This window comes from Phoenix dactylifera, chromosome 12 (genome assembly GCF_009389715.1).
Source record: "Phoenix dactylifera cultivar Barhee BC4 chromosome 12, palm_55x_up_171113_PBpolish2nd_filt_p, whole genome shotgun sequence".
NCBI lineage: Eukaryota > Viridiplantae > Streptophyta > Magnoliopsida > Arecales > Arecaceae > Phoenix > Phoenix dactylifera.
The window spans coordinates 1171599-1188280 of NC_052403.1; the positions used below are offsets into that span (position 1 = coordinate 1171599).

At 39.5% G+C, this 16682-nt stretch overlaps 2 protein-coding genes across 2 annotated transcripts; one reads left to right on the forward strand and one right to left on the reverse strand.

Moving 5' to 3' along the window:
* The first annotated feature begins 580 nt into the window (after positions 1-580).
* On the forward strand, positions 581-7168 carry LOC103703474 (tryptophan synthase beta chain 1). The gene is made up of 5 exons (XM_008786328.4): positions 581-991; positions 3646-4002; positions 4705-5147; positions 5251-5345; positions 6749-7168. The coding sequence occupies exons 1-5, from the start codon at positions 665-667 to the stop codon at positions 6922-6924; spliced, it is 1398 nt and encodes a 465-aa protein (XP_008784550.2). The 5' UTR covers positions 581-664; the 3' UTR covers positions 6925-7168.
* A 2934-nt stretch (positions 7169-10102) lies between these two features.
* Positions 10103-15263, reverse strand: LOC103703475 (glucose-6-phosphate/phosphate translocator 2, chloroplastic-like). The gene is made up of 5 exons (XM_008786329.3): positions 14253-15263; positions 13941-14166; positions 13107-13329; positions 12286-12499; positions 10103-10453 (listed from the first exon to the last, which is right to left on the reverse strand). Exons 1-5 carry the CDS (start codon positions 14775-14777, stop codon positions 10442-10444), a joined length of 1200 nt encoding a protein of 399 aa, XP_008784551.1. The 5' UTR covers positions 14778-15263; the 3' UTR covers positions 10103-10441.
* Between the last annotated feature and the right edge of the window lie 1419 nt (positions 15264-16682).

Here is a 16682-nt window from a genome sequence, read left to right on the forward strand (position 1 = left end):
GAATTGACAGGCATTGATATGTTGGTTGCATGAATAGCAAAAAAATTTTCTTTTTTATTAGATAGTACATGGTTATAAACCACAATACCACACCACGACAAATAGCCATTAGAGCCACATCATCCATACATACGTATATGTATACACATCAAAAGTTAAAGTTTCATGGGAAAATCCACAACCCATTTGGCATTGTGGTTGGGTTAGTTCTATATTAGCTAGCTTCAACCTCATTTCCTTCAATATATAGGGTATATTTTGTGGTCCTATGTCTTTTTTGTTTTTTGCCAAAAAATAGAATATCCAGCACAATTGGTCTAATTGACTAAGGGGATTGGCTCGTTCTATGTCATTAAATCAGAGTAAGAAGATTATTTTGAACAATTAACCTGAAAAAACATCAATATAAAGTGCCTATGCGCAAGCCGGCTTGTTTGTCTTTTGACTATTTCTTGGTCCAAAATGAAAAGAAAGAAAGAAAAAAAAACCAAGGCCTGGTGGGCGGGGGGGTTGTATTTGGACTTTATGAACGGCGACATGATACCCCCTGATTTTTACTTCAAATGGATTCAATGGATTTCAGTTATCTAAGAAAGGAAAAGTAGAAACGCGCATCCAAAGGGCTCCCTTTTATCGAGACCGCGACGGAAGCCCACCAAACCCCATGGCCGCACCCCCTAGTCGTCCGCTCGCCTCTTCTCTCCCCAAGCCCTCTCCCTCCTTCGTCGGCGTCCGAATCCCCCTAAAGCGCCTGAAAACCCGGCCGAGCACCTCGGCAATGCCGTCGCCGGCTCCAGTGTCCTGTGCCCTAAGCCGGGAGCCTGCCGCCATGCAGGCGGTGGAGAACGGCCGGCTGACGGTGGCCCAGAGGCCCGACTCCTTCGGCCGGTTTGGGCGATTTGGGGGGAAGTACGTCCCGGAAACCCTAATGTACGCCCTCACCGAGCTTGAGTCCGCATTCCGGTCCCTCTCTCACGACGCGGAATTTCAGGTCATCTCTCTTTTCTTTTTTGAATTTTGTGTTTTCATAAAGTTTATGATTGAATATTTGATTGAGTGGTTAAAGATTTGGTTTTGACTCGCTCGATCTTTTTGCTTGTTCATCTTTAACATTTCTAAGTAGGTTGTGTTTTTTGGGGTGATCTTAGTTTATATTTGATGCCACCCAGATATATGAAGAGACGGATAATTTTAGAGGAATAAAAAGCATTCCGTCCCATTAAGGCTGGTTTGGTAGTTGGAATCTTTACGGTGCATAAGATTAAAAAACATTCGGGTTTTCATCCCATACGGGAAGAGACCTGATATCCCTTGGATGAAAAGCCACATAGGTTTTAAATCCAGTTCTATATCTGGACGCAAGAAGGAAGAAAAACCTGAGAACTAAAATCTGTCACGTAATAGTCATTTTGTATGGAGAAATGCAATGATTTAAGTAAAAACTAATGAAAGGAGATTAAGTTAAATATGTACAATAATTAAATTAAAATAGAGTAATATGATTTAAATATCGAATGAGAGTAAACTTATGATATAGAGACTTAATCAAATCTCAAGTATTCAGAAAAAAAGGGGGGAAGGGCCAAAGAGAAGGTGGTAGATTTGGTGGGAGATAGTAAAGGGGATGTGGAAGAGGAGCTTGGATGATGATTGTTGGGTGGCCTGGCTATGATAAGAGATGGATAACGGGAAGTAGAAGACAAAGGTTGGATGGTGGTGGATGGCACCAGAAGCGGGAGAGTGAAAGGGAAAAGTAGAGGAGGAGGTGCGAGTGGTGGGAGGCGGTGGTCAGGTGGCTGTCATGGTGGGTGATAAAGAGGTGGAGGATTAGTGGTTGAAGGTTGTGCTGGTGGTTGGGCAGTGTCCATGGTGAGAGGGTGGGAGGGAATTGTTGAACATGCCTCGGATGGATGCATGGAGGTGAAGCCAGTGCGGATGAAGAATGCCCTAGAGATGAGATGAAGGGAAGCAGAGAAATGAGCTCAACACTTGCAGCCTTAAAGAAAAGTCCCCAAGGGGAATTCTTCTTAAACAAGTGGATCGGGTCTTTCCTCCAAGTCTTTAACCCCAGGTTTGGTGATACAAAGAATCAAACAGGACCGCATGGACTATCCTCAGGTTCTGGAAACACAGTGGGATTCAGTCGCTTCTTTCACTTCCGAAAGATTCTTTTAGTGAATAGGTTTTCCTCTGTAATGCATAGTTTCATTAAATCCCAAACTGAGTATTTCCTTCCATTTATGAAATTTATGTTATAATTTGTTTTCCATGCCTCATCCATTGTTGCATAGTGATTAAAAAAATCACACTTTTGGATATTTTTGATTAATGATTGACTGCTCATGTGTATTAATCTGAATATAGATCTGTAAGATGTTATTAGGATCATTTGCATTTCTTTGATGATTTTTTAATTGGTTTGCATGTATCCATAGGCATTGTTTTGATGGTCACTGATTCTCTGAACTCTTTCCAGTGTGATTGCGCTACTACATGTCTTTATAATGACTATGGAATAGTCTTTGTGTATTATACAAATAATCTGTTGATCTATAATGAACTGTAATTTGTCTTATTCATGAAGATTTTTACATGTGTTAGTATGCCAGAACTATTGGGCTCAAGGTCTACTGTACCAGTACCGGCCGGCGGCATGGTTTGGTACGCCCCCATGTCATTCCATGCCGAGCCTATTCCGACATAGTAGAGAGGGTAAGAGAGTGGGAGAGGAAAAACAGGAGAGAGAAAAAGAGAGAGAGAGGAGGGCTGGAAGGGAGGAAGAGGGAGGGTCGTCGAAGGCCTACGGAGCCTCCAGAGGGTGTCAGAGGGGCCCCAAAGGGCTGGAGCAGGGACTCCGCCCTCCAGACCCCTGCTACGGCTCTTCAGGGCCTCTCCGGCGACCCTCCCTCCCTCTTACCTCCTCCCCCGCTCTGTCTCTCTCTTCTCCTCTCTTTCCTTCTCCTTCTCCCTTTTCATCCCTTTTTTTGTTTAGGTTGCTAGAACCGTCCTAGTCCGCCGCCAGTACTGTTCGGTATGTCCTGAACCGGGCAGTTTGGGATGATTCTGTTGAAGTTGGTTAGGCTTCTATATAGGTCAGGCTTCTGGTAACTCTCTATTAGGAAGCCTAGACTGTTAAAAGAATTTATATTAAGGCCAAAGTTTTATGAGCATTTTGAAAAATTAAATTCTGATTAGTCAATTGTTAAATACATGTATCCTTCTCCTTCTTAGTTCTTTTCTGGTATGTTGGTTGTTTGGAGATACATTGGTGATACCATGGTAGGTTGACTTCTATACATTCTTTCTCTGTAAACTCTCATCTCTAGCCAATGAATCGCTGATTTGCTAAAATTTATATGTGCCCGATTCCTGTGTATCCCACTGGTTTAGCACTTGAACATCTTCACTGAAAGCAATTTACTTTTATAAAGAAAAATGATTTGTGTCAACGAGAGAAAATCCCCTTCTCTTTAGCATGAATATTTATCAAAATTGATGTCTAATGTAATTTTTATACTTTTCCATATTTTTCATTCATGAAGTCATCTTGTATGTAAATGCTCCCTTCCCTGTCCTTTTTGCTATCTTTATTTTGTTTATTTTATGCATTCTTCTGAATATTTTCTTTGAATTCTTCTCTTTTAGAAAGAATTGGATGGGATTCTTAAAGATTATGTTGGTCGTGAGAGTCCACTGTACTTTGCGGAAAGGCTTACAGATCGGTACAGACGCTCTAATGGAGAGGGTCCACACATTTACTTGAAAAGGGAAGATCTTAACCATACTGGCGCCCACAAGATTAACAATGCTGTTGCACAAGCATTACTTGCTAAGCATTTAGGAAAGAAACGCATCATAGCTGAGACTGGAGCTGGTCAGCATGGAGTTGCCACTGCTACTGTATGCGCTAGATTCGGTTTGCAATGTGTAATCTACATGGGTGCCCAAGATATGGAGAGGCAGGCACTCAATGTTTTCAGAATGAGGCTTCTTGGGGCTGAGGTTTGTAGGAACATTCATCTTGTACTGTGTGAATGATTACTTTGAGAAATCTGTTTTTCATTAAGACTTATCTATGTTCTAGTATGTTATGCATAGCAAGCCGTAATTGATATATTTCTTTCATCACCATGCATATGCATTTTGCTGCATGAACCATAAGGGCTTTTTCCTTCCTCATCTTCCCCATATCCAAAGCAGTATATTTGAATTTGGAGATGCTTCATGTTGGACTATGTTTCATTGCTTTAGGACTACCACATCAACCTTCTGTTGAACTTTTTTTTTTGTACATCTATCTTTTATACACTTGTCTTTTCAAAGATTGTACTAACACAGGGGACAATTTAACACTTGGCATAAGTAACAAACTTACGCCCTACTAGGAACCACTCGTTGAGTCTCTCAGATCAATACAATTAAGCAGATGAGTATCTCTGGATCTGTAGGTGATCAATGTGTGTTTGAATGTGATAGAAAAGTTTCTTCTTCTTATTCATCTTGAGTCTTGCTGATCTATAATTCTGTTTCATCCTTGTGTTGCCAACTCTGTCGTAATATGTAGAAATGTGCCTTTTTTGGGGAAGGACATGACATGGAACTTATTAAAACAAGAAGTGTTGTTTGACTTTTCTGTTTAGTTACTACCTTTTTATGTATTGCACTCTGCATTTTATGACTATGCTAACTATTGCCCTTTTGCAGGTAAGAGCTGTCCATTCTGGGACTGCGACACTGAAGGATGCCACATCTGAGGCCATTCGAGATTGGGTTACTAACGTTGAGTCTACGCATTACATTTTGGGCTCTGTTGCAGGGCCACATCCATATCCAATGATCGTTAGAGAATTTCATGCAGTGATTGGCAAAGAGACAAGAAAACAGGCAATGGAAAAATGGGGTGGAAAGCCAGATGTTCTTGTTGCCTGTGTTGGCGGGGGTTCAAATGCAATGGGACTCTTTCATGAGTTTGTTGATGATGCTGATGTAAGGTTAATTGGTGTAGAGGCAGCTGGTTATGGGTTAGACAGTGGTAAGCATGCTGCAACCTTAACAAAAGGAGAGGTTGGGGTTCTTCATGGGGCCATGAGTTATTTATTGCAAGATGATGATGGACAAATAATCGAGCCTCATTCCATAAGTGCTGGGTTAGTATCATGATTCTAATAATTGGTTTTCAGATGGTTTTCTGTGACATGTTGATCTGCCATCTCTAGATTAACTCTGATTATTTCCTGTTTGATATGTCAGCTTGGACTACCCCGGTGTTGGACCAGAACACAGCTATTTGAAGGACATTGGACGTGCTGAATACTATAGTATCACTGATCAGGAGGCTTTGGAAGGTAGTAGAAGTTACGAATCTTGTCGATATTTATTTGTGATTCCCATGTTGCTCTCATACTGGATGATATACTTTATGATAGGCGAATATGCCGATTTTCCGCTCTGCTGGATTTAAATGTTTCACTTGTTGCTTTGTGAATATTTTTTGATGGTGCATCTGGACTACGTCTTAACATCTCTCAATTTTAGTAGATCTTTCAAGGAATAAATGTTTTTGAACATCTGGTTATGTCACCGCCATTTTGCTTTGCAAATATAACTCTGCAATCACAAGATACATAAGTCATTGCTAACAAGGAGCTTGCAGGTTTGTATGTTTTAGATGAGGTTGTCTAAAAAGTGTTTTAGATGAGGTTTGTAAGCTTATATTCAAGTTTCTGTGAATGCATGGGTTTTAGCGGATGGATGAAGATTAACATTGTATATTCAAATAAAGAAAATAGACAAGATTTCTTGTAAAAGAATGCGTGTCTTCTCTTAGAAGTCTAGGATATGAAATAAGTTTATTTGGAAATAATAAGCCAGAATCTTTGTTAAAAATTTAATATATTTTAAATGCTAAGCAACAACAAGATCTTTGACATCTTGTATAATAACCTTTTGTTTATTGACTTTTAAAGAATTATGGCAGAAAGTTTTAATTACGCAGCAGGAAGCAGATGCTCATAGCACATGTAGTAGAACCCAAATATTGTTCCAGTAAAGGTGCAATAGTGATGGTATTCCTTAATTATCCTATTGTAGTCATTAGTATTTGACAAAGGAAGACAGAAGGAAAGAAATATTTTGGTGTTCTCAGATAGAGCCCATCTCACTCTTTGAAGAATATGTTATGGGGATAAAGCTCATGTCAGTCATTGAAGAAGAATACATAGCTATATAATATGGTCAACTGCATTTGTCTATTTAGAAATAATTGTTATATCTCTCAACTTTGTGCATTTGTGACTGAAAACTAACTTAGCTAGTGTCACCTTCCATGTATGGCTAAGCATCTATTGCAAGAAAAAAATTGTGAAGCCTGCATCCATATATAGTTCATGATCAGTTCGTCTTTTCCCCAACAATCTTTAATATCTCAAAATTCCTAAAAAATTCTTCCATCAAATATGATAGACTCAAATGTTCATCTGTTATAGACATTGATAAACAAGTCTTCTCCGTCTCTGTGTGCGTGCCTATGTGCATCCATGCTTGTGTGGGTGTCCTCTTCTTGACTTCTTTTCTCCCGTTTCTACTGCTTGTGGGATGCTTATCCACCGCTCTTTTTCGTGGGGGATGAGAATATAACTAACTCTTTACTGTCAAAGGAGTAAGAATTATTATTACCATAAAATCATGTTATACGTTATTTGTCTTAATTTCCTGGTGGACTCTCATCATACTGATTCATTATGCACAGCTTTTAAGCGTCTATCTCAGTTGGAGGGCATCATCCCAGCCCTAGAGACTTCACACGCATTGGCCTATTTGGAAAAACTCTGCCCAACACTACCCAATGGCACAAAGGTGGTGGTGAACTGCAGCGGCAGAGGAGACAAGGATGTCCAAACTGCTGCAAAATACCTTGATCTCTGAAAGATGATCAGAACTTTCCATTCTTCATGGAGATAACAGGAGATTTGCCTGAACAGTTTTGTTATGTGTACCTTGTTCTGAATGGAATGAATGATCACTAAAACCTTTGCATTGTTTTATTTTTACATGGCATCTAAGCATGTTATGCCTTTTTTTTTTGGTAATGACAGAAGTATGAGAAAATAAGGGGACACTGCTAGCAATGAAGAGATGACAAAAGGTGCACTATCCATTGGTGGTTGTCCATTGTTGTTATTATTGGAAAAAAGAAGTGTGTCACCAAAGCTGCCATTTTTTACTCCCCTCCTTTTCCCTTTTTTTTGTAAATAAAGGTGGCAGTTCAGGTGATGGATTTAAATAGTGGATGATGGGCAAACAATGAACTATTGAAATCTTTCTCCCTCGGGCCAGATTAAAAGTTATTGATTGATATGTGTTTCATCATTTCAGGAACATAGCCTTGTTAATCTTCGCATAAACTAGCACATACCCTGTCAATTAAAGAATTTGGTGGAATCAAAGACAAACTTGTCATTGTATTCTCGCTAGCCTAAATCTAACTACATCTCTAACCAAACATCAAAATTCAGTTGTTAATCCATGCCATAAGTGCATTAATTTTTGTGCAGAAGGGAAACAAATTATGGTGTCAGCTGCAGCACCATACTGTGTCTATTTAAATTACAATTCTCTGGATTTTTGTCTCTCTTGATAGACCAAATTTTGGTGTTTTTCTCACGAACTTCACTGTCACAGCCCACTCCTAATAAAGCTTTGAAGCTCCATCCGCGAACCTCAATGTGCAGGGCCTCCCACTTTTTGGTGGAAGGACATTTTGGAACTGTCATCAGCTTGATATGGCCCTTTTTGCTTTTGCTTAGCGTCCTTTTCACTTGTCATATAATACTATCAACTATTTATTTTCTAAAAAATATAATTTTATTTTAAAAATTGCACAAGTGCTTGATCTTTAGTTCCACCAGCCTAATGATTGGCCAAGTGATTGGTTCCTATTTGTATCTTGAGGTCCTCTAAATTTTCTGATTACTGCAAGTAGAGCTCCAACATTAGGTGCACTTGCTGCCCCCAATCCTCCATTGTAACTTAAAGATAGATGCTATTTAAATAACACGGGCAGCAGGTCCCATTTGCTTTTCATGCTAAATCTCATGACATGGACCACCAAATCTCGTGGTAGAATTGAGCCTCAATGTGCTTGTATGTTGCAAGCTCAACACGACACAAAGCTCGAACCCTTGAGCTAACCAGGTAGCATGGGCAAGTGCCATTTTCCCTCTATGCTATAGGGGTAGCAATTGATTGGGAGGTCAGGATAGGACATCAACATACAAAACCTTGATCCATACATGAACAAATACAAATTTAGGTTTAGACCACTCAGCCTATATATATCCACACCTCGATGACCCAATTTGACTGATTTGAACTGTAATATAATGTAATTTGCAAGTGTCACTCCATGATAACCCAACCTAACCTATCTTATATGATCCTTGCTGCTCATAGTGATTGGTGATGGCAAAATTGACTCAATATGAAAATTTGACCCAACCCAATTTTACCCTATTTAGGCTAGGTTTGAGTCATGTAGTTTTAGCTATAAATAGGGTATGGGTCAATTTTTTCTAAGCGGAACTTTAAATAGATCGAGTATCGGTTGTGTATAGATCAGAATTTTGACCTGACTAGGAGCCAACGTGATGCAATGGCTCAACAATATAAAAGATAGTTTGAGCACAAATTCATGTGCTTAAGAGGATGGCATATATGAGAGGTTGGAACTGCCGAATACTATTTATCCACTTGAGAATGCTTGATCAGATAGCATTTTTCCTTTGTAGACATCCATTGGAGTTGATTGGGGTGGTCTATCACGTTCAATTAAAGTTCACCAAATTAGAAACCATAATGGAAATTAGAATATTATATTTCTACAAGAGGTTTATGGGATTTCTCTACCAAATTGTCATGATTTCCAAAATAGGGGCTCTCATCAATCTAATAGAATTAGGTCTTTTTCTTGTTGGTCAAATAGTAGCAAAAAATATGTAAACCGTACGAATAGAAACAAGTGATCCATTTAATAAAATTGCCACAATATTTTTGCCAAAAATATGTGAATATTTTTTTCTATCTATTTCATTTATTTATTATTTTTCTTGCTTGAAATTTTTATAGGAATTCAGTTCAGTTCCTACCACTATCTTTCTGACTTAAGAACATCCTAAACTTTATGAAATTATGCACTAGGACGAAATTGGTAATGCCTATACTGAAATTAGAAAGAGAGTTTTCTGAAACTACATCATTGTTCTGTGTATTGTTTGTGAGCCTCACTTTGTGTGGGCTTTTTAATATACCCGTACAGGTCGATGCCAAACCACAATTTTGCCTACCATAAAAGACAACACTTAAATCCAAATAGAACTTTCCAAGTTTGCCTTCAGATGGAGGATCAGGACCCTTTTTTCCTCTCTCTCCTTCTAGTGTGGAGTAGCTGAAGAGGTGTGGAGTGCAGTTCAAAGAGCATATCCTAATTTACCATGCTTCTCAGATGTTGTTTTCCGATAGACTTAACAATTTTGGTATCAAAACTAGCAGGAAAAAAAAATCATGAGTCATGTATCATCATCATCCGTTTCGGTAGTCTCTGATATTCTCATGATCCTTCTCATTTTCTTGGCAGCAATTACCCTAACCTTAACAAATGGTTACAAGTTGTTTACCTAGAGTTTAGATATGAATATGGCAACTACTAAGTTTTTTGATAACCAGTAGTTGTTTCGCATACTTGCTCTTAGCTGAGAGAGGAGTTCTGGTTTCACTGATGCTTCTCCATTTCACTCCCAGATGCTTCAAGCTCTTCCAGTTCTGTATTTCCACAATTCTGATATCAAGATGCAACTCTGAACAACTCTCTGTGCATGCATTGTGTGCCATTTTCTAGTAAAATATAAAGAACAGGAAGGCCCCAGCACCAAGTTCAAAAGTGATCAAAAGTTTCTCCTCTCTGCTGCAATGTACTAACCATGAAACGAATAACTGATTCGATCCAAATTAGAGGAGCAAACAGCTCATCCTTGGTGAAGTGAAGTACTCGGTCCCCTTGCACTTCCTGCTCTTTAGAAAGGCTAGGGCACAGAAAGCAGTATCCACATGGAAGGAAGAATAAGACAGTTGTGCACGCAGAGCTGTTCGATATATAGTTTTACCTCACAACAAACATTGTCAAATAACTTTGAGCCATTATTTCAAACGACACTTGTTTGTGGCTCAAATGCAAAAAAAGTAGTTTGCGTATGATGATCATACCAATGACTCTCGGGGAAAAACAGCACAGGTCTTCATTCTGTAATTATTAACTATATAAACTATATCTACAACAAGCTGATGCTGAACCCTGCCCAAAATCGAGTCAGCCACCACCATATAGTCACAGCAGCTGTTGCGTACATGAAGTCGACCTTGTTACTGGATCCTCCAATTCCTTCGAACCTTACTGCTTTGCCTGTATCACAATACCAAAATTTGTTAGTTACCACACTGTCTACGACATCTAATAGCAAGCACTATAATTCTGAAGCCTTTTACAAAATTAATGAATCCACAATGTAGAGATATTATACTAAAATATACTTTTGTGCCTGAGATATCACAAGCTACCACTAATACTTGCACAACAAATTATTGGTTCTCCCTGAATTCTTTTAATGTATGTATAATGCCCAACTTGCAATCAACCGTGAAAACCTAGCATATATTGAAATCATGCTAAATTCTTTAGCCCCAGAGAATCACAAGCCATCATCGACAGCTGTTGCTCACAAATCATCGGTTCCTCCTAAATTCTTTAACCAAAGTATAATGTCTGACTTGCATCATGACCATGATTTCCTGCAAGATATGGGACTGGGGAGTGGGCAGGGAAGGAAGAGAAGGGAGAAGACGCGGGGCGCGGCTTTCATCAGAAAGCTCGGTTAAGCACATCATTTGGCTTCTGCAGAAGAATATTTTAAGGTTTGCAGTCAGTAGAGGTCTTGGGGCCAACTCCAAATAGTCAGGGCAAAGTTGGATTGTTGTTGTTATATCAGCAGTGATCCATGGGCTAAATGGCTAAAATGCCTTGTATGTGCCAATTGTCTTTATTATCTGAAAGGGTTAGAAGCAATAAAATTTTCTCAAATACTCCATACTGGAATCAAGATCCTGGACAGCTTACTAGAAAGGAATAGATTAGAAACCAGTTGTATGCGCTAATGTCATCATATAACATGTTAATTCCTGAGGTGATGTATCTAACCAGCCATGCTTGCATGCAGCATAAATATTTCACCCTTCATCTGTAAAAAATCTAGCACTCAATTATGATCGATATAATTCTCCACAGGTTGATTTGTTTTCGATATCATAAACTTGTAACAATATTATTAGGAAAAAGAAGTGTTCAACCGCATTCATAATTTTTGCACAAAGACTGATTGCAGCTGGTCACAAGATCAGTCACATGGGGCCTAAATTAATGGCATGTGCTGGGAGACAGAATGTAGTGGCTATTATAAAATATTATTGCATCTAATTCCTGATCCCTAGAAATGTTTCTCAAAGAGTATAATATCCTAGTGTTTCTTTCTTCTTTTGCAATTTCTAGGAATAAGTTTCTTAGAATGCACTCATGAATCTTTAAATGCACTTTTCTGGTTGATTGTTTTATAATATAGATGTCACAGAAAGTAATATTCTGAAAAACAAATTTTCCACAAGAAAAGGTTTATCAATTAATTTTCTGCATTCATTGGTTGCGACTTTCTTCAAAATGAAATCATGAAAACAACAAAACAGTGATAAAGTCCAACTCATTTACTCGAATGTTTTGTACAGACCTGCTTCCAGAACATTTGCCAATCAAACGGACCTACACAACTACACGACATGGATGATATTAACTTGAGGACCAATTGTATTTATTACTACTTCCCATCCAAGCACTAAATTAAGCATGAAACACTAAGGCTTAACTCATTCAGATTTTCATAGATTTGAGCAATCTGTATCTTGGTTCATACCATAATACTTTGTGAGAAATCAGACGTAGTTCAATTTTCTTTTGAAAAGTGATGCATACAGACAATCATCAAACAAAAATGGACAAAATGCACATTTTGTAGTTTGGACTATTCAACACCATGCACAAGTGTCCAGCTCATGCCATACAAAACATATTTACAATATTTCTGTTCAGGGTTCACTAGTAGTCCAAGCAAGGGCTTTCCTGTCATCTCAAAAAAAAAAATAACGCTACCATATCCCATTTTCAATAAATATCAAAAAATAAAAGAATACCTGAGAGTATAAGAAAGTCCCAAGGATGGCGATGGCAGCTCCAAGTGCATTGATGGGTTGGACAGGTGTGTGGAAGATTATGATGGAAGAGACAATGACAGAAATCCGCTTCATGGTGTTACCGATACTAAATGTCAAGGGAGAGATTTCGTCCAAGGACATGTAGGAAACCTGGTTGTACAAGTGGTAGAAGATGCTCTGGGCTGCAACCCACCTGCCATTTGTGGTTTCAAAGCCACCTCATTTTCATCATTAACCAAAACATAATAAAGAAAATGTACACCTAATATTTTACTTCCTAATATAGTGGAAGTAAGTTCAAAATTGGCTTCAACAAAGCGTATTCTACACGTCAAGTGCAACGATAACAAAATTTTGCCAATGGAATCAGAAAGTCAAAGAAAGAAAAGCAACTGAAAATTGGTCAATGGTGTAATTCGATACGAACCTTCTAACTAATAAATACATGACAGATTAGTAAAATACAGATTGGAAGACTTAGAAATCAAATTAGAAAACCAAAGAATCACAAGAACCTTCCTCATCAAGTGAATAACATGAAACATTTACTGCAAGCGCGCAAAATTAAATCTTCCAATTACGATAGATCACTGGGAATTTTTATGACTGCATGACAGTTAACTAATTTTAATCATTTCCCATCCTGACGAAGACAATTTGGAAAATACAAGTCCTTTCAACTTCAGGTAACAATAGCACAGGTACAACAGGTGAATGGTGATAATGGGCACTCTAAATTACTGTCCTGACAACAAAGAAGGATTTGACAAAGAAAGGCCAAGAAACAGGGTTGTGCTTACCAGATGAACTGGGGACCAATCTGTGAAAGTGCCGTCTCCCAGCCAGCAGACCACATCTGGGGGCCTTCGATTGCAACAGCAAAAGGTGTGAGTATGAAGAGCGACAGAATTGATAGGCAAGCATAGTAGTTCATCCCGCTAACCGACTTCCCCGTCATCCCCCTCTTGGAGAAGATGTTCCGGAACACAAATGCCAGGTTGGATATCATCGCACCCATAAAACCTGAAATCACAACAAACATCCACCATGAAATAAACCAAAAAAGATGGTTACTTTGAGAAGTTCCCATAATAGCCCTCAAATTTTGAAGTACTCAAATTGCCCCTAAACTCCACCAATTCAACAGTATTGGTTTGAAAGGTAAGTAACAATGGACCCAGTTTAGCTAAAGTGGTTTGGAGGCAAGAAAGGAGCTCTGAAAGTGAAAGGGTCATAAAAAGAAAATGGAGAGTGTATCTATACTGATTTGAAAGACAAAATCGTCAACTAAACAAATTTTCCAACTTTTCTTCTTTTTTTTCCTGTTAGAATTTTGACCGGATATAAAAGGTTGAGAACACAAAAAAGACAGAGTTGAAATGTCCAAATCAATTCTTCAATAAACCAAAAAAAAAAAAGTTACAAAGTTATCTAGGTTCCTTTTAGCATCAAATACATAAAATTTATTTTTCAATTGGTTTGCGAGCTTTGATCCATAAAGCCAAAACCATGTATTATTTACATCTAAAGTCGCATCTTAAGATTTGTAAGAACATTGAAACAGCAATTTAAAACAAATAAACACAAACTGCATGATCTTTTCTAAACAAAATTCTTTCAATTCCTCTTCATACCAATCATGTTAAAATTGAGCTCCGTGACCGCGGCAAGAGCACAACCCCCTATAATTGGCACAAGAGACAGATAAACCGGCACCGGAAATGTCTCTCCCAGCAGAAACCTCGACACCAGCACGCTGAACGCTGGCTCCCCGCTCTTAATTATATGAGTAAATGACACCGCCACCTTCGACATGCTCACCGTCGCCGCCACATGCCCGATCGTATGAGCCACTGCCACCTGGTGCAAAGAAAACCAATCTTTAAGAACGCCAATGAGCGGCGATACAAACCCTAAAATCCAACTAAAGATTCGATTTTTATTACCGGGAAGAGGACTTTCCAGAAGTTGAAGTCGGTCTTGGGGGCCTCGGCGATCCTGGTGGCCCAGGAGATCAACATCATGAGGGAGCCGGTGGCGAGGGAGAGGGTGGATGTGAGCCAAGGGTAAGGGAAGGCATTGAGGACCTTCTTGTTATAGATGTTGAACACCACGTTGAGAGCCCACCAGGTGGCGAAGTAGATCCCGATCTTTACCTTCTGGGCGGCGGCGGAACGAGTCTCCTGATGGGAAATCTCCACGTTCTCCGAACTATCGGCCTCGTAGGCCTCGCGCTTGAACCCGAGTCCGCGGGGCTTCGCGGTGGAGAGGAATCCATCGCGGGAACTGAAGCCAAAGCCCTCCGGAGATGCGAGGTACAGGGGTTTCCGCGAGGAAAGGGAGAAATTAGGGGTTTTGACCGCCGCGATGGATGGAAGGACATCAAGCTTAGGTCTTGGAGCTGCCGATTTGGACCGGACGAGATCGGCGACGCCGAAGGCCGCCGCGGGTTGCGTCAAAGAGGAGATCATGTTTCCGAGCGATCGGTTCGAATGAGGAAGAGATCCAGAACCGAACTTTAGGGTTCCCAGAGGCGGACAACCCGATGGAAGACTTTAAAAAGGCGATTCGATCGAGCTCTCTCCGGGCGATAAGAACAAGAGTAACCTTGGAACACAAAAAGATTCCTCTTTTCCTCGTTCCGGCGCCTAAAACCCTGAGAAAACCCCAGAAAACCCGCGGCTTTCTCTGGTTTTCCCAGCAGAGGCGCCAAGAGAAAAAGATCGAAAATGATCAAGCGATACTCCTCAATCAACCAAGCTCAATAGGGAGAAGAAAAAAACAGAGGACGAGGCACCGGGATAGGGGCGACTGTAAACCCAACTCTAGGATTTTATAAAGCCCGAGCCCTAAAAATCTGGGGGCTTGGAGATCTCGATATGGAAGGGGAGGGAGAGACAGAGGTTTCCCGAGTAGAAGGGAAGGTGGGTAGGTGACCGAAAGAGAAAGGGAGGAGAGGGAAAAGTTTCGCACGGAATTTGCCCATTTTATTCCTGGAATACCCCTAGATGGCCTTTGTGGGGAAATTAGGGGCATGAACGACCTGGCGGCCCCTTACCGACCCAGGAGGCCAGCCAGGGAATATCATCAGCATATGCGCATAATAAATTGACTGTGTAATAAAATAAATTAGATTATATTTTATCTTTCTTTATATTTTTAATTTTATAATATTTGTTGAAACTATGGAAGGTGCATGCACAGGAATTTTCCATAGCTGACCTTCTCCCAATTAGATGATCCAGTTTTTTTTTTTAATTATAATGACAAGGCCCTTGTTATAATTTAAACTAGAATAATTTGAAGAAAATGTAACTAGCATGTAACGAAAAATGGCATAGAGTTTGTTAATGTACTGGTGCAATTAGAAAATTATCCCGTGGCATAGAAGGGTTTTATCTTTGTTATCGACCGCTGATCTCATAAGAGATAGGAAGTAAAAGGAATGATGAAGTTAAAAAGATCAAATTATAATCAGATACATGTCCGTTGGATCTATTACCCAAATTTTTTTAACCAAAAATTAAAATAAATTACTATCCATTTTTCCATCATTTTATCTCCATTAGATATGTATATCACAAGCTATTCTAAATATGCTAATCCTAAGCAATTCGGTTTTCCATCTCTATCCTATCTTCTTAGCATCCCTCCTCCTCTTGGTTGGTTCCCATGATAGTTACACCTCCTCCGGCCTCCATCCTTACACGGCTATGCCGGTATATGCCACCGATAACTATGGTGTATTACTATGAATTTCATTCATTGTGCGCTTGTCTCAATGATGGGCCTACAGTAATAGGCCGCGATGATTGGTGGCGCACACCAATGCGGCTATGTATATAGTGCAACCAATAATTCCCTCCCACTTCTCTCATCCTCCTCCTCATTTTTCTCTCCTCTTCCTCCTCCTTTTTTTTTCTTCATTGTCATGGACGTCGTCTTCTTCTCCTCCTCCTTCCTTTTTCTTCTACTTCTTCTTCCTTCTCTTTTTCTTTTTCTTCATTGTTGCCTTCTTATCCCTTCCCTTTGAAAACAACAAAAATGAAAATAAACAAAAAAAACTCATTTGTTTTTCTTACCATATGCATTGCACATGTAAGATAAAATGATTTTGAGCCTTAGTAAAATAAGAGGTGCAATATTTGTTGGTTATGCATGTAACATAGGAATGGAATGGGCTAAAACATAATAACTCGAGCTCAAAATAGGTTGAACTTGAATTGGCGGCTTAGGCAGTGTGATCCATCTCCATAGTTGAGACTATAAAATCAACCTAACCTGACTATAAGCCATATCTTATTGAACTTGTTGCCAAAAGCAATGTGATCAGTCTGATCTAGCCTAACAAAACTTTTTATCTTAAGAGTGCCATC

Excerpts from the sequence above, each read along its gene's own strand:
- LOC103703474 (XM_008786328.4), top strand. The coding sequence starts at position 665 with ATGGCCGCACCCCCTAGTCGTCCGCTCGCCTCTTCTCTCCCCAAGCCC. Across the intron at positions 992-3,645 it reads CTCACGACGCGGAATTTCAG|AAAGAATTGGATGGGATTCT; the intron begins GTCATCTCTCTT and ends CTTCTCTTTTAG. Across the intron at positions 5,346-6,748 it reads TGATCAGGAGGCTTTGGAAG|CTTTTAAGCGTCTATCTCAG; the intron begins GTAGTAGAAGTT and ends CATTATGCACAG.
- LOC103703475 (XM_008786329.3), bottom strand. The coding sequence starts at position 14,777 with ATGATCTCCTCTTTGACGCAACCCGCGGCGGCCTTCGGCGTCGCCGAT. Across the intron at positions 13,330-13,940 it reads GCTCAATTTTAACATGATTG|GTTTTATGGGTGCGATGATA; the intron begins GTATGAAGAGGA and ends TTGTGATTTCAG. Across the intron at positions 12,500-13,106 it reads ATTGGTCCCCAGTTCATCTG|GTGGGTTGCAGCCCAGAGCA; the intron begins GTAAGCACAACC and ends CACAAATGGCAG.